Consider the following 17,506-nt stretch of genomic DNA (forward strand, 5'->3'; position numbering starts at 1 on the left):
AATAAACAGACACTGGCCAGGTGGATTCGCTTGGCAATTTCATTGGCTTATACACAGGCTGGTATGCGTGTGCCGGATTCAGTGACTGCACATTCTACTAGGGCGGTAGGGCCATCATGGGCGGCCTGCCGGGGTGCTTCTTCTGAGCAATTATGTAAAGCAGCCACATGGTCTTCCATCCATACCTTTGTCAAATTTTATGCCTTTGACACTTTTGCCTCTCAGGATGCCTCCTTCGGGCGTAAGATTCTCCTCTCTTCTGAGAGTCAGGAGCGTCCCCGCCCGTAGGGTTAGTGCTTTGGGATATCCCCAACATAATGGCTGTGGACCCCATGGACCCCGAAGAAGAAAATAAGAGTTATGGTATAACATACCTTTGTTAACTCTTTTTCTTCGAGGTCCACGGGGTCCACAGGACACCCACCCAGACACACCTGTAGTTCTGGGGGATGTTTTCCGTAGTTTCTTCTCTTGGGAGTCTGGGCTCGTAAGTATGGGTCTTTTCTTTCTTACCCTTTGTTTGTCTCTGCCTGCTTGAGCTTGGTAACGAACTGGCTACCTGAGGCAGGGGGTGGGGTATATGAGGAGGAAACCCGGTGCATCCTGGGAGCAGAGAGCTCGTTTGTGTTAACTGTTTGGTGACCGGGATTCATACCCCAACGTAATGGCTGTGGACCCCACGGACCTCGAAGAAAAAGAGTTAACAAAGGTATGTTATACCATAACTCTTATTTTCTGCATGGTTTAAGTAACGGGCCTATTCATCATTAGGGGCCACCTAGTATTTAGCAAATTTGTTTGCCTCCTATGGGAAGCGGGTCTCGGGTTGCGAAGAGTGATCTGAGCAGATGCTTGATTCTATGTAACAGAAGCACAAATGATAACACTAGGTCATTGTTTCAATATGCTTTTCATTATATAGCTCCACTTTAGAGCATGAGCTAAAGTCTGAGAGAGAACAACAGAAAACTCTTCAACAGGAGTTTCACAAAGAGAAAGACAGTAACAAATCTCTACAGAACCAGCTGCAGCAATACTCCCAGTTACAGAAGGTACGTCAGCGCAGTTTAGGCTGCTTTACTAAGTTAACAATTAAATGGCTTGTAAAACTCTGCGTCCAACTGCACATTGTACTAGCTTCAAAATCAGACCATTAATGACAAAAAATTCAGCTTTATTAATTCCTACTTCTTTTCCTTTATAATGTGACGTCACTCCCATAGTGCATTGCGGGACCCGGATGATGCTGGAGGTGGAGCGCCGATCAGCGGCTCTCCACCTCCATAGCAGTGCCTGGAACGGCCCGGGGGACAATGGAGCCAGGTGCCCCCTTAAGGGCTGGAGCCCGGCGGCAAATGACTCCATTGTCTCCGGGAGTTCCGCCACTGGTCCTGATGTGTCCTTCTAGGCTTGCTTACGAAACAGCATGATGATGACTGTTGTAGCTGTTGTCCCATTACACTCCCATTGCACACTTTCTTTTCTCGCACAACCCGATGGATTCTCTTTAGCCTGGCATTCATTCCCACCACACCTCAGTGGTTTGATCACTGCTAAATTTGAACTCTGGGCATGATTCAGAGTTGGGAATAGAGTAAGAAAGAGCAAGTAAATATGCATCTTGGTGAAACCATGCTGCACTGCAGGTGGGGCAGATGTAAATGTGCAGAGAGATTTAGATGTGGGAGGGGTGTTTCCAAACTGACATCTAAATTGCAGTGTAACAATAAAGCTGCCCAGCATTTGTAGGCTACATGCAACAGCAGCCAGTATTTACCCTGCATGCAAAAACAATTTATGTATTTGCACCCCTTGCATTGCAATATGGTTTGCCCAGGTACACAGTTACTTACTATTTATTACTCTATTCCCAAATCTGAATCAGGCCTGTTACTCACTTCTAATTCATCTGGATCTTTCTGCTGCATTTCACACTGTTGAAAGTCTCTTCTCATACAATCACTACAGCCACTGGGTCTTCAGGCCTTTTCCCTATTCTGGTTCCCATCCTACTTGGTTAATGGCTCTTTTGGTGTTCGCTGCTCTGGATCTACCTACTTTCCACTTCCTTTATCAGTTGGAGTAAATAAATGGATAACAAAGTACCTGTAGTATCTAGGTCTGACTCCGCATAAATTAACCACTGTGATACCATACGCAGCCTGAGGCCTGATAGCGTGCGCTGAAGTTAGCAATTCCTGAGTGAGGTCTGACCTGCCTTACCTGTGCGTATGGGTCCAATGGTACTCGATTTGTAGTGATGTTTTCACAGTCTTGCTAACAATTACGGATGTGCGTGTAAAGCAAAGTGGGCGTCCTTATCTAGTGCGGCGGCGGTGTTGCGATCGCTATGGATTAGCATACTATCACACTGAACTGCGTGCGTACGCTATATTGCGATCTGTAGTGAATCAGGCCCTCAGTCGATTCGAAACCAAACTGGTATAGTTCTGAAAAGATCCACAACACCATGCTGTGAGAGAAGATGAAAAACCTGGGTGTGACGGAAGAAAATCGTCTGAGGCAATTCAAATTGATTTACATAATGTGGTGTACACATCAGTGCCAGGACTGTACAATGCAGACTTCGATATTTTGGATTAAACGCCAGAATTCCAAGGAAAAGGCCTCTTTTATCTCTCAATCAAAGACAGAAAAGATTAGAATGGGCTAAACAGCATATTAATTGGTCAGAAGAACAACGGAACAGTGTCATCTGGAGTGACGAAACCAGAATATCCATATTTGGTAGTGATGGAATAAAATATGTCCGCAGAAGAATTGGAGAAGATTTGCTACCTGAGTGCACAACACCTACTGTGACGCATCCAGTTAGTGTTATGCTGTGGGGATGTATGACCGCAAAGGGTGTGGGCCGAATTTGTGTGATCAATGGCACTTTAAATAGCAGCAAATACATGATGTATTAGAGTCAAAATTAATAACGTCAGCACTCGACCTCTTCCGTTATAATGAGACTTTCATATTTCAGCAGGACTCTGCGCATTGTCATGTTTCTATGCAGTTCCAAAAGTGGTTTCAGCAAAATATTATATTGCTCTGCTAGAATGGCCAGGCAGTAGCCCTGACCAAAATCCGATTGAAAACCTTTGGAGTCGATTAAAGAAGCTCGTTAGTCAGAAGCAACCACAGATTAAAGTACAACTAACAGAAGCAATTATGCAATCATGGTATCATATTGTGACGCCTGATGAAGTAACATCATTGGTTCACTCCATGGGACATCGTTGCCAGGCTGTGATTGCAGCAAAAGGCTTCCCAACAAAGTACTAATGGATATTGTGCAAAACTAAGAAATGTACTTTCCCACAGTTCAGTCTCTATAACTGTTTTCAAAATGTAAAATGTTGTTATAAAGTTCATTGTATTATGTTCTAAATGAATTTGCCATTGTAATGATGTATGCTTTTTGGCATAATACTAAAATATATTAGTGCTATAAGCTGTTAAACTTCACAAATGCACATTTTCCAAAATGTTTCCACAATTTTGGCCACTAGTGTAGACTTGCTTGAGGAGTCCATGTTTGCCTGGTCTGCGTCACATGTTGCAGATGTCTGGCAGATCAAGGCCAGAAACATTGTGACGGACGGAAAGCAGGGCAGAATGACAACCAACCTAGCTGAATGTGGGACTGGAGCTGACCAAATCTCACAAGGAGAGGGGAGGAATTAAAACTGCTGCTAGCACTCTCCACGGGACCAGTGAGCTCATGTTAAACAGCAGTGGAAGAATTGAGCTCTGATGTTGAAAGCTTATGTTTAGTTAGGCGGACAAATAAGCAGATCCACCCATGTCCTGTGGTATTATCAGTAAGAACCAATTTAATGGCGGACCTCCTTAGTGCTACCTACTTTACATGTTGCACCTGCTAAACCAGAGCCGTAACTAGACTTTTTGGTGCGTGAGGGGAATTCCATTCTTTCTTATGAGGGTACTCCTGTGTAACTATTGCCTGCTGATCATTTCTCATCAAGAGGCTGAGATATTGCATGAGTGTGAAATGAATAAATAATGGTGGAATATTACACAGAATGTGGGTGGTCTCAAATATACACGCAAGGTGCAATCTCCTCATTTTTCAGGCATGGATCATACAGCCCACTAAGGACTTTGGCCCTCATTCAGAGCCGTTCGCTATTTGCGGTCGTTCGTTCAAAAACAAGGGGTGGCTATTCAAATGATCCGTTCGCACATTGCAGTCTGTTCACACCTCTAAGTCTGAACGATCGAGCAAAACATACGCTCTTTTATTTCTTAAAAACGCCACCTGGCCGCTCGCACCATACGTCATATCCGCTATTTATTAGATTAATCGAGTACATCGAACAGGATATGAACTGCTCGCTATTCTTGTGGTTGGTTTTTTCAACCGCTATTTTGCGAGCCGTTCTGAGTTAAAAAAAAACCAAATGACGTGGTCATTGACGCTGCTATATTAATTATGTACACCCATAAAACGCCCGTTTTGACCTTTAAGCACGCCTGCGTTCTGATCTCCACTCCCCGTTTTCAAGCACCTTCCCCTGTTACCACCCACATACGCCTCATTCTGTCACTCAAAATAGCAGGCAGTCGCTATATTGCGTACAAACGATTTTCGGCCGCACTGACTCGTTCGCGCATGCGTACTAAAAACCGTACACATGCGCAGATGTGCGAACATCGCTCGGAACGAGCGTACTGCCGCTAGCGAGTGGCTCTGAATGAGGGCCTTTGTTTACAATCTGGCTGGATCATTTCCATTTCCCTATAGAGATAAGCTTGCGAGCAGGGCCCTTTTACCTCTCTGTATGTCTGTTATTACCCAGTATCGTTTTGTGCCTTTAGTTAGTAAAGGTGTCATTGTTTGTTTGTTTACAGATTAATGCTTCTTCTTCTCCCAACTACAGGATTTTGATAAATTGCTTCTTGAGAAAAAGCAATTAGAGAATCTGTGCGATGAACAGGAGCAGGCGTTGCAGGAAATGGGTCTCCACCTTAGCCAGTAGGTTTCCTGTATGTATGTATGTATGTATTTATTTCTGTTTTATCTCTTCTCATAAATGTGTTTTTAGAAGTAATTTAGTGAGGTTGGGGAAAAACAAGCACAAGTCAGTTAAGTCCAACTTCTCCTAAACTGTAGATCTGGTAATCCTGGGGAAGACTAGCAAACTCCTCAGTGAGCATCTGCTCTTCTAGGGCCGGAATCAGAGTGCCACGCAGGCTTAATACTGACATTTATCACTTGCAGGGTTTTGGGGCGGTGCATTTCCGTCTCTGTACACCAACAGACACACCATCGAAACTTGCAACAGCCCTACGGCATGTGCAGTTTCTCTGTCTGAGTGTTCATAAAACATTTGCTGCTTACACATCACACCACGCACAACATTCTCATCTCATCACTATGGTTCCTCTCCTCTTAGAGAACAGTAGTAATAGTAATCATAATATAAAAAAAAACCCATAATGATAACTGAAATGATGCCAAATATTATAATAAACCTAATCTTATTGGTATAAAAAGAATGCGACATGACCTCCATCTAATAGTACTCATCATCGCTCTGCCTGCCTATATCTTCATAACGGGCTGGGTATGGGATTCTGGCGTGCGGGATCCCGGCGGTCAGAATCCCAACGCCTGCATCCCCGACACTGTTAACATACTGACAGCTGTTGGTAAGTATCTTACATTTTACCCTAAACCTAACCCTCCCTCCCTGCACCCTAAACCTAACCCTCCCTCCCTGCACCCTAACCCTCCCCCCCAGTGCCTAACCCTCCCCCCCAGTGCCTAACCATAACCCGCCCCCCCAGTGCCTAACCTTAACCCTCCTCATACAGCCAAACCCTAAACCTCCCCCTAACCCCACCACTTACCGTCGGGATGCCAGTGCCGGCATCCCGCACATCGGGATATAAACTACATCCCCTTCGTAACATACTTTGTACTTTTAAAACTATCTACACTAATGCCAAATAAATAATTTTCTGTGTGCATCACTATATAACGCTAAGGGGAAAGATGGATCAAACCTTCTAAAGAGGACAGGTGGAGTACTCCATAGCAACCAATGAACTTCTAGCTATCATTAATCTAGTATATTCTATAAAATTATAGCTAATATCTCATTGGTTGCTATAGGAAACTTTAAAAGGTTTGATACTTCTTCTCCCCTTTGTCCTGGTGTTCTCTAATATGTATTGTTCCAAATATCAGTTACTTCTCAATTGTGTGCATGGTGTATCTCTTCACAGGGGTTATGGATAGATGGCTGTTTGCCCATTTGCTATAGAGATATGTAACTGGATGGTTTAAATAGTAAATACAAGCTTTGTTTCAGTGGCCATAATAAGTTTAAGAAACAGCACCTATGTTTCAGCAAAGGTAGTTGGCAGCTTCTATAGTTGTGTAGCATTGTAACATTGTTCATATGAGGATCTGGCCAGATTAAGGGTTTTCATAGTTTAGGGGCATATTCAAATTTCAGCCTGCGCAAGATTTTTGCTATGCAATTAGCTGCGAGAGTTTTAGACATGGTAATTTCTATAGGAATCAACACGTCATTTTTCTCACAGCTTCGGAGCAGGTGCAAAGTTGTGAAAATAGGTAAAAATGCCAGGACTTGGTTCAGAACCCTTGGGACCCCCCATAACGATCTATTAGTCAATTATAAATTTTCAATTAGCTTTATTAGGCCAATATTACATGTCATTGGGGTGAACTGCTACAAAACGCAGAATAATGGGTTGAAAGATGTGGGACAGGTATATGGGAGTGCTGTGTGTGTGGAACAGGTGCAGTTAACATACCTACGGCTGGGATGCCATATGCCGGAATCCCGATCACCGTGAGAAGACCGGCGCCATCATCCCGACATGGCTGGAGATGCCGCTGCCAGCATCCCGACAGCCGACATCCCGATTGTAAGTATAGTGGAGTCGGGTAGGTATTAGCCGTGCGGGGGGGAGGGGTTAGGTTTAGGGTTAGGCTCTACAGCCATGGCCAAAAGTTTTGAGAATGACACAAGTATTGATTTTCACAAAATTTGCTGCTTCAGTGTTTTTAGACCTTTTTGTCAGATGTTACTATGGTATACTAAAGGCTATTATTGACAATTACATTAAGTTTATGTAAAGAGTCAATATTTGCAGTGTTGACCCTTCTTTCTCAAGACCTCTGCAATTCACCCTGGCATGCTGTCAATCAAATTCTGGGCCACATACTGACTGATTGCCGCCCATTCTTGCCTAATCAATGCTTAGAGTTTGTCAGAATTTGTGGGTTTTTGTTTGTCCACCCGCCTCTTGAGGATTGACCACAAGTTCTTAATGGATTAAGGTCTGGGGAGTTTCTAGGCCATGGACCCAAAATGTTGATGTTTTGTTCCTCGAGCCACTTAGTTATCACTTTTGCTTTGTGGCAAGGTGAGTCATCATACTTGAAAAGGCATTGTTCAGCTCCAAACTGTTCTTGGATGGTTGGGAGAAGTTGCTCTTGGAGGATGTTTTGGTACCATTCTTTATTCATGGCTATGTTCGTAGGCAAAATTGTGATTGATCCTACTCCCTTGGCTGAGAAGCAACTCCACACATGAATGGTCTCAGGATGCTTTACTGTTGTCATGACACAGGACAAACACTTTTGGAGGATGGCCTCGTGTCAAGAAGGGCAGCAAAGAAGCCACTTCTCTCCAGGAAAAACATCAGGGACAGACTGATACTTTGCAATAGGTACAGGGATTGGACTTCTGAGAAGTTGTTTTCTCTGGTGAATCCCCCTTCAAATTGATTGGGGCATCTGGAAAAACGCTTATCCAGAGAAGGAAAGGTGAGTGCTACCATTAGTCCTGTGTCATGCCAACAGTAAAGCATCCTGAGACCATTCATGTGTGGGGTTGCTTCTCAGCCAAGGGAGTAGGATCACTCACAATTCTGCCTACAAACACAGCCATGAATATAGAATGGTACCAAAACAGCCTCCAAGAGCAACTTCTCCCAACCACCCAAGAACAGTTTGGTGACGAACAATGCCCTTTCCAGTATGATGGAAACTCCCCAGACCTTAATCCCATTAAGAATTTGTGGTCAATCCTCAAGAGGCGGGTGGACAGACAAAAACACACAAATTCTGACAAACCAAGCATTGATTAGGCAAGAATGGGCGGCCATCAGTCAGTATGTGGCCCAGAAGTTGATTGACAGCATGCCAGGACGAATTGCAGAGGTCTTGAAAAAGAAGGGTCAACACTGCAAATATTGACTCTTTGCATAAACTTAATGTAAATGTCAATAAAAGCCTTTGACACTGATGAAATGCTTGTAATTTTACTTCAGTATACCATAGTAACATCTGACTAAAAGGTCTAAAAACACTGAAGCAGCAAACTTTGTGAAAACCAATTCTTGTGTCAATCTCAGAACTTTTGGCCATGGCTGTAGACAGGGGGGGGTTAGGGTTAAGCACCACGGGGGGAGGTTAGGGTTAGGCACTAAGGGGGGTTAGGGTTAGGCACTAAGAGGGGAGGGTTAGGTTTAGGCACTTACCGGGAGGGTTAGGGTGCGGGGTAGGGAGGGTTAGCGTTGGGGTGCAGGAAATGAGGGTTAGGGTTAGGAGGTAAATAGGGCAGGGGAACAGTACTTACCATTCCCCTGTCTGGATTCTAGACATCGGGATGCCGCTGTGAGTCTATTGACAGCCGGCATCCCAACTGTTGGTATATCATACCAATTCTGTTTTAAATATTGTAGGTGGGAGTTGCAGGTGTTTTTTTATTTTTTTTTATTTAAAGGGGCTTCAAATTAGTAAATATTTAACTTGCACATATTTTTATGCACCACAAATTTAACTGCATTTATATTAACGAAACAAATATGATTTCTGTCATTTTTTTTTTTCACTGCTATTAAAAAAAAATGTGCATATCTGCCATATGAACCATTGTAAAAGCACTAAATATTTTTCTTGGGGACAGTAATAGACATGTATAATGTTATCCAATATTTATATGATGTGTTTTTAGGGTACAGGCTGTTCTTCCCATTCTTTTCTATTTTTAACGTGTTTTTTTATTAAAATTATGGCTTTCAATTTTTTTTCAGTTGGATAGCACCAGAATAGGAAGCGCGCATAGCCATAATTAGAAATTGGTTGTGATAGCTGTGCTCATTTTTGCAGTAAAATTTCACGGCCAGTTAAATATGCCCCTTAATGTGAGCAGGGTCCTTCAGTTTTGTGAAAAATGGGGTTTTGTCTCCACTCATTTTTTTATTTTTTTTTTATTTTTTTTTTAATAATATTTATTTGCAGTCACAATTGTACCAAACTAGTAACATCAATTAAAGAATCAACAAGTACAATAATGGTGTGAGTGCATTTTTCAAGATAACCACAAAAAGATAAAAGAACAAAGTCACATGGGCATGGCAGGGGAGGTGGACTGAGGAAAGGACATAAAAGAAAGGGTGGATGGGGAGGCTGGGGAATGGGGGTTGGATTAAAATATGTGTATGAAAATAGTATGTTTTGGTTCAAGAGTTGGCAAATGGGAACAAGAATATTGCAATAGGTCTTCACCAACCCATGGGTAGAAAGGGACATGTCCTCCATATCCATGTACATATCTATTCTTGGGAACCATACATATATTGGGGGAGGATGGGTGGGACAAAGATGGGAGGAGATACTGCGATGGGGACAGGTAGAAAGCTATTTTTAATAGTGACCCATGTTTTAAGTCTGTACCTCTCGTCCATTTGACTATGCGGCTCAGGGGGATGGCGTGGTGGTAGCTAAAGAAAAAATTAGGGAGCTGAAGACCACCTTGGTGCTTACGCCTGTAAAGGGTACAGTGTTTGAATATCGGTCTTTTATTACCTCTCACACTCATATTTAATGGAAGATATACAGCAGTGATTTTCAACTCGCGTCACACTACACAAGATTTTAAAATTGCCAAGGCACACTATCCGGCGATGCGGTGTGCGCGGACTATGAAAAAATACACTACATTAGTTCCCACAGGAACAAAACACACTACATTAGTTCCCACAGGAACAAAACACACTACATTGGCCCCCACAAGAATAAAAAACACACTACATTGGCCCCCACAAGAATAAAAAACACACTACATTGGCCCCCACAAGAATAAAACAATCCCATTGGCTGGCCTAACAGAAAAAAAAAACCACATTGCTCCCCACAAAAAAAACAACCATACCACATTGCGCCCCACAGAATTGCTCCCACAGAAAAAGAAACCTATGGCTGGCCCCACAGAAACAAAAAACAAAACACATTGTTCCCCACTAAATAGGCAAATATATGGCTGGATAACATATGGCTGGTTCTCACTAAAAAAAATTACATGACTGGTTCCCACAAAAAATAAACTATGGCTGGTACCCACGAAGAAGAAAAAAATGTCTGGTCCCCACACAACCCACATTTCTTCCCCCCTTGTCACTCACACTGCAGCAGGATCGCGTCCGGGCGGGCTTCCAGGCAGGCTGCAGAGCCTGCCTGGACAGAGCGCGGGCTGGCTGATTGGCGCAGGGCGTTGGCTGGCAGAGCGGGCTGGAGGGCAGTGGACAACGTGGCGTGCGTGACCTGTGATGTCACGCCGCCGCATCTTTGCAGGTCACTACCCGGTCGCGCCTGAGTCTCCCAGAGGAGCTCAGCGGCCCAGGATGCTGAAGTACAGTAAAATGTGCCCGGTGGCTCTGACAGCCCCGCGGCACACTTCACAACCGGCCACGGCACACTAGTGTGCCGCGGCACACCGGTTGAAAACCGCTGATATACAGGATGCTACAGTAAACAATAATTAGGCCGAAAAAGAAAAAAAAAGTAAAAGCCATTTAATGAAAGTGTGATCCTAGTGTGTTAGTGTCAGGACTTTTGCTTGTTTCACTAGTGCACACTTTTGGTAGATAAATGCACATTTGTACAAATAGAAATGTTTTATGGGGGTTATGGGCTTTCATGCATGTTTGTATATCACCCTTATAAACCCGTAACAGCAGCAAAATAAATGGCTTCTGAGAATAATCGCGGGGTCACAATGTAGCTTCCATGCTTCTGGGATGGGTTCACGTTGTACATATGGTTGTGTTTGAACCAGCAGAAACATTTATCTAAAATTCTAATATTCTTCCAGGTCAAAATTAAAAATGGAAGATATTAAAGAAGTCAACAAAGCACTTAAGGTAAGGTAATCATAACAGCAACCCAAACATTTATCTTCTGTAGTGCGTCTGAGATCACGTTACAGTGAGATGGGACCTGTCTATCCGATTTAAATGTCACACCAACTGAGCAGTGTATAATAACATAATTGCAGACTGCGTCATAAAAAGGGCTTTACAAAGATGTTCTTTTCATGTGCTGATGATCCTGAGTGTTTAACCACAGTTTCCAGTCTTCAGATTTAGCCGGCGAGGATCAAGTAAAGCCTTTCTGGCTTCTCAGGTCCCCATTGCCAGGTATTGTGTAACCGAACGCCATCTCAAGATGGTAATAGCCAGTGACAAAAAGCAAAACTTTTCGACACTTGATGAATTGCCTTAAGCCCCAATCCTCATAGAGATATATGGGAACGGAGGTAAACGGCACTACATAGATGAGCACCGGAGAAATCTCAGATTTCTCTGCTGTCAACCTATTGATAAATGAAGAAAAGCCCTTTTTCTGGTGAAAACACCGGAGTAAGTGCTTATCTCAGTTTAATAAATAGTCTTCAAAATGTTATAATCCAATTATGTTTACAGTTGCTAACTCTAAGTAATAAAGTGCTAAATAAATACATAATCTTAATTTCAATTTAATAATGAAAGCTGGTTTTAGTGCTATAATACAGTATCTTCTGGACCAAAGTTTCCCAAACTCCGCCATTACAGTCCGGGTTTTAAGGGGTCAGGTAGTGTTCATGTATAACCCTGCCTTACTCTGTCCAGTGGGGCATAAACAAAGACGTTATGGGTCCGATGCAGCGTTGAACATATACGACAATTTGCTTAGCGTATCTTGCATGTTTGCACACTATTACAACAGAGTGAAGGTAATTATATACAATATCGGTCACAGTTACTGTATATCGTGTGTACACATCTGCAGATGCTCTGATTGATATATCGTCCATCAGCTGTACGAACGATATATCTTGTAGTGTGAACCCAGCACAGGGATCTCACAGATTTATATATGTCTATAAGATGGGTTATTACTGTTGGTATTAATAATTACTAAGAGAGTAAAAAGAAACAAAAACATAATCAACTAGGAATTGAACTGTAATGTATTACACTTTATACCATGTATATTTTGACAGCAAAAGCTAAACAATATGATAGGAGGGGGTATATTTACTAAGGTGCGGGTTTTTAGAAGTGGTTTTGTTGCCCATAGCAACCAATCAGATTCTACTTAACATTTATCTAGCACCTTCTAGAAGGTAATAGCTAGAATCTGATTGGTTGCTATGGGCAACAAAACCACTTCTAAAAACCTGCACCTTAGTAAATATACCCTGAGGTCTCCGTGTACAGGATTTTAAATCACTTTGTGTCAATTGACTTAGTTACTTACCGTATATACTCGAGTATAAGCCGAGTTTTTCAGCACATTTTTTGTGCTGAAAAAGTACCCCCTCGGCTTATACTCGAGTGAAGTGTAGCGCTGACCGGACGGAGTTTAGTCAGCGCTACACAGCACAAACACACAGCCGCCGGAGCTGGCAGCTGCGTGTTTGCTGTAATCAGCAGTCGCTGAGAGTCTGTCAGACTCTCATCGGCTGCTGCTGCTCCCACTGCGGGAGCCATCTTCCGGCTCCCGCAGTGGGTAATGGGAGAGACTTAATGAGTAATGACGTCTCTCCCATGCAAAGCGGCCGGAGGAGCTGTTAGCGGCGGAACAAGGAGTTTCAGGTAAGTGATTTTTTTTTTTTTATTATTCTTATTACGTCTCTCTCTACTGAGGGGGGGCACTACAGGGGGCACTACCAGGGGGCGATTACTACAGGGGGCACTAAAAGGGGGGATTACCACTGGGGGTACTACCAGGGGGGGATTACCACTGGGGGTACTACCAGGGAGGGATTACTACTGGAGGCACTGAAAGGGGGGATTACCACTGGGGGCACTACCAGGGGGGATTACTACTGGAGGCACTGAAAGGGGGGATTACCACTGGGGACACTACCAGGAGGGATTACTACTGGGGGCACAACCAGGGGGAATTACTACTGGGGGCACTACCAGCTGCTGCCATTTCCCACCCTAGGCTTATACTCGAGTCAATGAGTTTTCCCAGTTTTTTGTGGTAAAATTAGGTACCTCGGCTTATATTCGGGTCGACTTATACTCGAGGTGGTCTTTTGTTTCTTTTTCACATTTAGTCATTTTATTCAGATTTTGCCAGTTTATGTATTAGTGTAGATCAATAAAATGTAAGTTTTATTAATAACAACAGTAACCCATCTTCTAGCCCTATATAAATCTGTGAGTGCCCTATTTAGGAATACTACATTCCTACTTCTTTCTCTTGTAACTGTCTGATTTATTTATCCCATCAAATTATGAAAAAAACAATATACTAATAAAATAATGCTATAAATCCTCTGCAGACCTTTATTTTATTGGTTTATATTTTCACATTGTGCACGCTCCATATCTGAACATATGCCAGTCTGAGTGACACAGAGTTGTACGTATTTTAGGGGCGTAACAGGGCTGTATCAGGGCGATTTAACTATGTAAAGCTCAGAGAGAGCTATGCAGAATTATCAGGTGGCGTAAATGTTGTCAGACGTGCAGCAGCAAAGGGTTAATGGATAGGGGCGGGTTAAGAGAGGAGAAGGCCCTGTGCATCCCCCGCGTATGACTCTTCCTCTCTGGCAGTGTAGTAGACCCTGTGATATTTGCTGCCCGGGCTTTCGGTACAGGCAGGACTCCAAAGACTACAGAATAGTAAGTAACTATATTGGTGCAGGGTGTGCGGCGTTGGTCCCAGGGGTCCGTGTGCACCGCACACCCTGCAGCTATTATAGTTACGCCATTGAGGGGCAAGCACCCAGAATAGCTGTGAAAACGGGCGAATGTATATGCATTTATTTCTGTGCACGCAATTCAGAAATATCTGCGGCCGAGTTGCATTCATCTGTGCATCAGCCCCTACTGTACTGTATATCCCTTTTTAATGACAAGAAGTGACCATATCAACTTCAGTGATTTTTTTTATTTTTTTTTATTTTTAAGGGACATTCATGGCTGAAGGATGATGAAGCAAGTGGGTGCAAACAGTGTAACAAAGAATTCTCCATTTCCAGGCGAAAGGTAAATACTTATTGGTCCTTGAGTGTACTCTAACCTAGTTTTGTCTTGTAAAGGATTGCCGGTTAAAAAATACAGACCGACTCGCTGGTATCGTGTCCGTGCCTGCATCTTACAGGGTATTACATATGCCGCTATATCAAGTATTGTAGACATTGAGCAGAATGTAGTTGGAGAAAAGGATGTGGGTGCTGCATGCCCAAAAAAAACAAGAAAATGGAATTCAAAAGAATAAAAAATTTCAAATTTGAAATTAGATCTCTTGCCACTTTTCTCCACTTTTTGATTTGAATCGCGTCATTAAGCTCCGCCCCTACTCACTCGACCACCGATCCCCAGGAAAATTCTGCCCGTTCTGCCCACTTCACTAGTTGGGTGCGGAGGGTTACCCGAAAAAATTGTGAGGCTCCCGCAGTTCCCGGGAGAGTAGGCCGGTATGGCTATAGGTCTCTGATGGGTGTACTGTCAGTGACTTCAAAAGTGAGGCACAATATGGCTGACTTTCCAATGTGTACATATTTTATTCTGTGAGCAGTAAATTAAATTCATGTATGTGGGTGTACTCGGGGATGCAGGGCTATAGACCTCACCAAGAGTTTTCCAGGTGGGCCAGACTGTTTTGTGGCCACAGAAAACAAGTTATTTTTCTGTATTTTTTTTTTATTTTTATTTTTTAAATATGTGATCCGATCCATCCAATGGAAGGTCTGCCCAGGCATATTAATTGCTGAAGGGCTGGCCCCCTTCACAGGGACCAGCCACCTATGGCTGTGCTTCGCAGATCAGCCCACCCTATCCTGATCCACTACTCATCCTCCTATGGCTCCCCGCTGGTGGCGTCAAGTGCTTGAAAGTAGGCATGTGAGGTGAGCGCCACAGGCAGCGCCTCAAAGCAAGGTCACATACACACTTGACTGCCTGTTTGTTTGTGGATCTATTCAGTGGATGCGGGATTGGCGGCTGCTGCTGCCCTTCCTGGTCACTGTGGCAGAGGTCACCTGTTGCTCCCCCTCCCCCGCCTGCAGACCCCTGAGAACATCTTCACATTCCCCACCGGGCATGAGTTAGCCAGCAGTGGATACCAAGCATTTCCTGCTGCTGGGTGATTGACTATGTGACATTCCAGGGTGTGCATGCACCTGGGAGGCTGCTGTCTGGGGTGCTATGGGGTGTTTACCCACCTGGTTGTTTGTGGGGGCTGCAGCATCTTTCATAGCATTGCATTAGAGGCCCCTGGAAGTACGCCAGGTTATAGAGGCAGGCAGACTGGAAGTATAGTAGGATATAGGCTAGCAGTGTATGTGTTCCCCTCTCTGCCCTTACAGGACTTGGTCAAACTTTGAGGCACCTCTGGAGCCAGGTGCCTTCTACTCTTGGTAATCCAACTCCTGTAGTGTCTGCAAACACGTGTGCACAAGTTGTGACTCTTGCTTTTAGTGCAGCTGGATGCAGCCCCATGTGCACTCACTGCTGAGGGGGCACCTATACTGGGGTCAGCACCGGGCTCTCACTGCTGAAGGGGTTCCTACACTGGGGCCAGCATACTGGACACTAACTGTTGAGGGAGTACCTACACTGTGGTTAGCACCCTGGGCACTTACTGCTAAGGGGGCACCTACACTGGGGCAGCGCCTTGAGCACTCAATGCTAAGGGGTAACTTCACTGGGGTTATGCCCCCGTGCACTCGATGGGTGATTCAGCAAGGATCGCAATTACAAAGCTGCACGTAGGTTATAGATATGATGTATGCACGTAGGCAGCTTTGCAATGCGATCCTTGCAATAATGCAAATGCAACAGGAGGTGTATGACACCCCTTGCTGCATTTGCGATCCCAGCTCTGCGACGGAGATTGCAGGCTGGGATCACCATCACGACCATCCGTGGTCAATGGTCGTGATGGTGGACGGCGCCAACAGCTGAGTAAGCCTCATCTTACTCAGGCTGGTTGGCTTGCGAGCCCAGAAGACTGCGTATGTCCCCACAGTCTCTGGGCTGGCCACTCACGGAAAACGGGGCGGACGCACCCGGTTACCGGGAACGGTGGCCGACCCCGCACCGCCCCTTAAATGCCTCTGCCTGTCAATCAGGCAGTGGCATTCAAGGGCTTGTGTGCGATAAAGCAAGACCCATTCTGCACATTCACAGAATTGGTCCTGCGCATATTCCCGGTAATCAGGAATCTGCGTTCAGCAATGCACACTGCTGCATCAAGCCCTCAGTGCGGAGTACATGGGCAGATTGGCCATAGCTTCACCAGTAATTCCCAGTGTACTGCTTTGTGTTTTTATTTTCTATATAGTGTAAATAATATTTTTATGCTGCCCAGTGGTGTAACTCTCCTGTGTGCTGCCATCAAATAGGCTGCACAACTGTGTAAATGTCTCTGCCCCCTCCGGACACCCCAGCCTTAGTTCCACCACTTAGCCAGCCCCCTTTGAAGAATAAGCTGCCAAAACAACCTTGCTTCTAACCATGGCTGACAGGCAGGGCCACATTAAGGGCTCCATGGGCATGGGGCTGAAAATGTTTAATGTCCTATATTGAGAAGGGGAGAATCTGTGACCAGTGTTGGATGGGTGTGGCCAGTGCTGTGTGGGTGTGGCCAGTGCTGTGTGGGTGTGGCCAGTGCTGTGTGGGTGTGGCCACCCCCTACACTCTCAGTCCCACTGTCTCTCTAAATACATAAAAATAGAAAATGTCAGAATTTTGTAAACCATTTTAATAGTTAAGATTTATAGCCAACTATTTGATGCAGCTGGTTATCACCATGCAACCATGATGATGGGCCTATTTTTATATGGAGGCCTGGAGCTGTAGCTCCATCCACCCCATTGTTAATCTGGTCCTGCTGACAGGATCAGAACAGACGCCCCAAGTCCAGCAGCTGGGAAACTCGCTCACAGAGAGGAAAGTCCTGTCTACTCGGTTACCAAAAGAGTGGGTCCCAGTCAACAAGACCTCCCCTCCTCAACATTTAATTGACTCCTCCTCTCATAAATGGGGTGAGGGAATTATTACATAATCATCCAAACATACAGTGCACATATGAAGATCCCCTTATCAAACTAACAGAAACACACACTACTTGCCAGCAATCAAAATACAATTGTGATTAAAACAAGTCAGGGATACTAACTTTGGCATTCTAACTAGTGGCAGGTTATGA

The 17,506-nt window shown here is 44.3% G+C and overlaps 1 protein-coding gene across 2 annotated transcripts in view; it reads left to right on the forward strand.

Moving 5' to 3' along the window:
* The window catches only part of RUFY1 (RUN and FYVE domain containing 1), a 96,840-nt gene that overhangs the window by 65,607 nt on the left and 13,727 nt on the right, over window positions 1-17,506 (forward strand). For both annotated transcript variants that reach the window (XM_088447188.1, XM_088447187.1), the window contains 4 exons: window positions 923-1,052; window positions 4,914-5,008; window positions 11,169-11,217; window positions 14,263-14,340. In XM_088447188.1, the coding sequence (XP_088303314.1) occupies window positions 923-1,052; window positions 4,914-5,008; window positions 11,169-11,217; window positions 14,263-14,340 (352 nt within the window). The remainder of the gene's footprint in view (window positions 1-922; window positions 1,053-4,913; window positions 5,009-11,168; window positions 11,218-14,262; window positions 14,341-17,506) is intronic.

Source organism: Taudactylus pleione, unplaced genomic scaffold (genome assembly GCF_031769625.1).
Source record: "Taudactylus pleione unplaced genomic scaffold, aTauple2 ptg000422l, whole genome shotgun sequence".
Classification (NCBI taxonomy): Eukaryota; Metazoa; Chordata; class Amphibia; order Anura; family Myobatrachidae; genus Taudactylus; species Taudactylus pleione.